The 4,807-nt window shown below is 53.5% G+C and overlaps 1 protein-coding gene across 1 annotated transcript in view; it reads right to left on the bottom strand.

Annotated features, from left to right (window-relative positions):
- Positions 1–1,663: 1,663 nt before the first annotated feature.
- LOC124042220 (DNA-directed RNA polymerase III subunit RPC1-like) overlaps positions 1,664–4,807 on the bottom strand; it is a 12,516-nt gene continuing 9,372 nt past the window's right edge. Inside the window, exons 8-9 of the mRNA XM_046360640.1 lie at positions 4,396–4,536; positions 1,664–1,789 (exon numbers count right to left, since the gene is read on the bottom strand). Coding sequence (XP_046216596.1) covers positions 1,664–1,789; positions 4,396–4,536 — 267 coding nt within the window. The remainder of the gene's footprint in view (positions 1,790–4,395; positions 4,537–4,807) is intronic.

Here is a 4,807-nt window from a genome sequence, read left to right as displayed (position 1 = left end):
TCTACGCTCTAACCATTAGGCTACCTGCCGCCTCTACGCTCTAACCATTAGGCTACCTGCCGCCTCTACGCTCTAACCATTAGGCTACCTGCCGCCTCTACGCTCTAACCATTAGGCTACCTGCCGCCTCTACGCTCTAACCATTAGGCTACCTGCCGTCCCTACGCTCTAACCACTAGGCTACCTGCCGTCCCTACGCTCTAACCACTAGGCTACCTGCCGTCCCTACGCTCTAACCATTAGGCTACCTGCCGTCCCTACGCTCTAACCATTAGGCTACCTGCCGCCTCTACGCTCTAACCATTAGGCTACCTGCCGCCTCTACGCTCTAACCATTAGGCTACCTGCCGCCTCTACGCTCTAACCATTAGGCTACCTGCCGCCTCTACGCTCTAACCATTAGGCTACCTGCCGCCTCTACGCTCTAACCATTAGGCTACCTGCCGCCTCTACGCTCTAACCATTAGGCTACCTGCCGTCCCTACACTCTAACCACTAGGCTACCCTGCCGTCCCTACACTCTAACCACTAGGCTACCTGCCGTCCCTACAACCTTCCGGTTACTAGTCCAACGCTCTAACCACTAGGCTACCTGCCGTCCCTACACTCTAACCACTAGGCTACCTGCCGTCCCTACACTCTAACCACTAGGCTACCCTGCCGTCCCTACACTCTAACCACTAGTCTACCTGCCGTCCCTACACTCTAACCACTAGTCTACCTGCCGTCCCTACGCTCTAACCACTAGGCTACCTGCCACCTCTACACTCTAACCACTAGTCTACCTGCCGTCCCTACACTCTAACCACTAGGCTACCTGCCGTCCCTACACTCTAACCACTAGGTTACCTGCCGTCCCTACACTCTAACCACTAGGCTACCTGCCGTCCCTACACTCTAACCACTAGGCTACCTGCCGTCCCTACACTCTAACCACTAGGCTACCTGCCACCTCTACACTCTAACCACTAGTCTACCTGCCGTCCCTACACTCTAACCACTAGGCTACCTGCCGTCCCTACACTCTAACCACTAGGCTACCTGCCGTCCCTACACTCTAACCACTAGGCTACCTGCCGTCCCTACACTCTAACCACTAGGCTACCTGATGCTGAATGGACGGAGAGAAACAAGTGTTCTCTAGAAAGTGTGAAACTCATTCAATGGTCATTTTAATCCCATCTCCATGTTGGGAGAACACCTCTATTAAATGTCAGAGAAGCATTACTGTCTCATGTTTCATAACAGACCATTTCAAAGCTCTGGGACTGTACTTTTCCATAAAATGTTTTTTTTTAAAACAAAACAATATTTGACATAAGCTCATCTTCCTGAATTCAGTTTCAAAATGTCAAACCATAGTGGATAATAAGGTCAGTACGAAGAGCCCCATCAAGGTGTTGACTTAACAAGAGGTAAGTGTCCCAAGCTGGATGAAAACAAGCCAAGCAGCCGTATAACGAAGAGGACATCGTTATGACGAGATGAGCTGTGACACACCTATCAAATGCAATGCAAACAGATCGGAGCGCGTCAGGGAGACATCTTCCATCATGTTGATCACATGATCACCAGGTCAAAACCTTGTTCTTTTCTCCACCTGACAACGAGCAGTTTGAGACACTCACTAATACAGATGTCAAAAGGCTCATTTGATTGGCTGTCAGGCCTTGCTGCGACAAACAATGATTGGCTCATTGCTGTAACACAACGGCTGACCTGTCAGAAAGTCTTGAATAGCAGCAATCAGAGGCTCTCCGTTCCTGGGGGTCACCAGGTTGGCTTTGGTCTGGAGGGAAAGAGACATGAGACAAGTATAGGTCAGTGTGAGAGTAGAACCACGGCTGTACAGGTTTTAGTTTAAAAACCTGGGATTTCAAAGACTGAGTGACAGGGGGTGTGTAGGGGTGTGAGGTGTGTCGGGGTGTGAGGTGTGTAGGGGTCTGAGGTGTGTCGGGGTTGGGGTGTGAGGTGTGTGAGGTGTGTCGGGGTGTGAGGTGTGTAGGGGTCTGAGGTGTGTCGGGGTTGGGGTGTGAGGTGTGTGAGGTGTGTCGGGGTGTGAGGTGTGTCGGGGTGTGAGGTGTGTCGGGGTGTGAGGTGTGTCGGGGTGTGAGGTGTGTCGGGGTGTGAGGTGTGTCGGGGTGTGAGGTGTGTCGGGGTGTGAGGTGTGTCGGGGTGTGAGGTGTGTCGGGGTGTGAGGTGTGTCGGGGTGTGAGGTGTGTAGGGGTGTGAGGTGTGTAGGGGTGTAGGGGTGTGAGGTGTGTAGGGGTGTGAGGTGTGTAGGGGTGTGAGGTGTGTCGGGGTGTGAGGTGTGTCGGGGTGTGAGGTGTGTAGGGTTGTGAGATGTGTAGGGTTGTGAGGTGTGTAGGGTTGTGAGGTGTGTAGGGTTGTGAGGTGTGTAGGGGTTGTGAGGTGTGTAGGGTTGTGAGGTGTGTAGGGGTTGTGAGGTGTGTAGGGGTTGTGAGGTGTGTAGGGGTTGTGAGGTGTGTAGGGGTTGTGAGGTGTGTGAGGTGTGTAGGGGTGTGAGGTGTGTAGGGGTGTGAGGTGTGTAGAGGTGTGAGATGTGTAGGGGTGTGAGGTGTGTAGGGGTTGTGAGGTGTGTAGGGGTTGTGAGGTGTGTAAGTCGCTCTGGATAAGAGCGTCTGCTAAATGACTTAAATGTAAATGTAAAATGTGTGTAGGGGTTGTGAGGTGTGTAGGGGTGTGTAGGGGTGTGAGGTGTGTAGGGGTGTGAGTTGTGTAGGGGTGTGAGGTGTGTAGAGGTGTGAGATGTGTAGGGGTGTGAGGTGTGTGAGGTGTGTAGGGGTGTGAGAGGTGTGTAGGGGTGTAGGGGTGTGAGGTATGTAGGGGTGTGAGGTGTGAGGTGTGTGAGGTGTGAGGTGTGTGAGGTGTGGGTGTGTCGGGGTGTGAGGTGTGAGGTGTGTCGGGGTGTGAGGTGTGTCGGGGTGTGAGGTGTGTCGGGGTGTGAGGTGTGTCGGGGTGTGAGGTGTGTCGGGGTGTGTAGGGGTGTGAGGTGTGTAGGGGTCTGAGGTGTGAGGTGTGTAGGGGTGTGAGGTGTGTAGGGGTGTGAGGTGTGTCGGGGTGTGAGGTGTGTCGGGGTGTGAGGTGTGTAGGGTTGTGAGGTGTGTAGGGTTGTGAGGTGTGTAGGGTTGTGAGGTGTGTAGGGTTGTGAGGTGTGTAGGGGTTGTGAGGTGTGTAGGGGTTGTGAGGTGTGTAGGGGTTGTGAGGTGTGTAGGGGTTGTGAGGTGTGTAGGGGTTGTGAGAGTGTGAGGTGTGTAGGGGTGTGAGGTGTGTAGGGGTGTGAGGTGTGTAGGGGTGTGAGGTGTGTAGAGGTGTGAGATGTGTAGGGGTGTGAGGTGTGTAGGGGTTGTGAGGTGTGTAGGGGTTGTGAGGTGTGTAGGGGTGTGTAGGGGTGTGAGGTGTGTAGGGGTGTGAGGTGTGTAGAGGTGTGAGGTGTGTAGAGGTGTGAGATGTGTAGGGGTGTGAGGTGTGTGAGGAGTGTAGGGGTGTGAGAGGTGTGTAGGGGTGTGAGGTGTGAGGTGTGTAGGGGTGTGAGGTGTGTAGGGGTGTGAGGTGTGTAGGGGTGTGAGGTGTGTAGGGGTGTGAGGTGTGTAGGGGTGTGAGGTGTGTAGGGGTGTGAGGTGTGTAGGGGTGTGAGGTGTGTGAGGTGTGTAGGGGTGTGAGGTGTGTAGGGGTGTGAGGTGTGTAGGGGTGTGAGGTGTGTAGAGGTGTGAGGTGTGTAGAGGTGTGAGGTGTGTAGAGGTGTGAGGTGCGTAGAGGTGTGAGGTGTATAGAGATGTGAGGTGTATAGAGGTGTGAGGTGTATAGAGGTGTGAGGTGTATAGAGGTGTGAGGTGTATAGAGGTGTGTCGAGGTGTGAGAGGTGTAGGGGTGTGAGGTGTATAGAGGTGTGAGGTGTATAGAGGTGTGTCGAGGTGTGAGGTGTGTTGGGGGTGTGAGGTGTGTAGGGGTGTGAGGTGTATAGAGGTGTGAGGTATATAGAGGTGTGTAGAGGTGTGAGGTGTGTTGGGGGTGTGAGGTGTGTAGGGGTGTGAGGTGTGTAGGGGTGTGAGGTGTATAGAGGTGTGAGGTGTATAGAGATGTGTTGAGGTGTGAGTTGTGTTGGGGGTTGAGGTGTGTAGGGGCGTGAGGTGTGTAGGGGTGTGAGGTGTATAGAGGTGTGAGGTGTATAGAGGTGTGAGGTGTATAGAGGTGTGTCGAGGTGTGAGGTGTGTAGGGGGTTGAGGTGTGTAGGGGTGTGAGGTGTGTGGGGTTGTGAGGTGTGGGAGGTGTGTAGGGATGTGAGGTGTGAGGTGTGTAGGAGTGTGAGGTGTGTGGTGTGTGAGGTGTGCTGCTGCAGGAGTCTAAAGGCGAAGCAGGGCAGGTGACACTAACCCCCATCAGCACCAGGGCTTCAGCCTTGGCCTCCTCTGTCTGGGGAAGGTGAAGGTTCATCTCATCCCCGTCAAAGTCAGCGTTGTACGGCGTGCACACACACTCGTTAAACCGGAACGTTCTGTGAGGCTTCACTTTGGCCTTTAGGACAGACAAATATGAATACAATAATGATATCTGCCTGAAATAAACAAGGCAGCTCTAAACATTAACAACTACACGACAAGGCAGCTCACAGCTACACGACAAGGCAGCTCACAGCTACACGACAAGGCAGCTCTAAAACAGTAACAACTACACGACAAGGCAGCTCACAGCTACACGACAAGGCAGCTCACAGCTACACGACAAGGCAGCTCACAGCTACACAACAAGGCAGCTCTAAAACAGTAATAGCTACACGACAAGGCAG

Source organism: Oncorhynchus gorbuscha, linkage group LG08, assembly GCF_021184085.1.
Source record: "Oncorhynchus gorbuscha isolate QuinsamMale2020 ecotype Even-year linkage group LG08, OgorEven_v1.0, whole genome shotgun sequence".
Classification (NCBI taxonomy): Eukaryota; Metazoa; Chordata; class Actinopteri; order Salmoniformes; family Salmonidae; genus Oncorhynchus; species Oncorhynchus gorbuscha.
The sequence above is the reverse complement of the archived record's forward strand: the minus strand, read 5'-3'. Positions and strand labels throughout refer to the sequence as shown.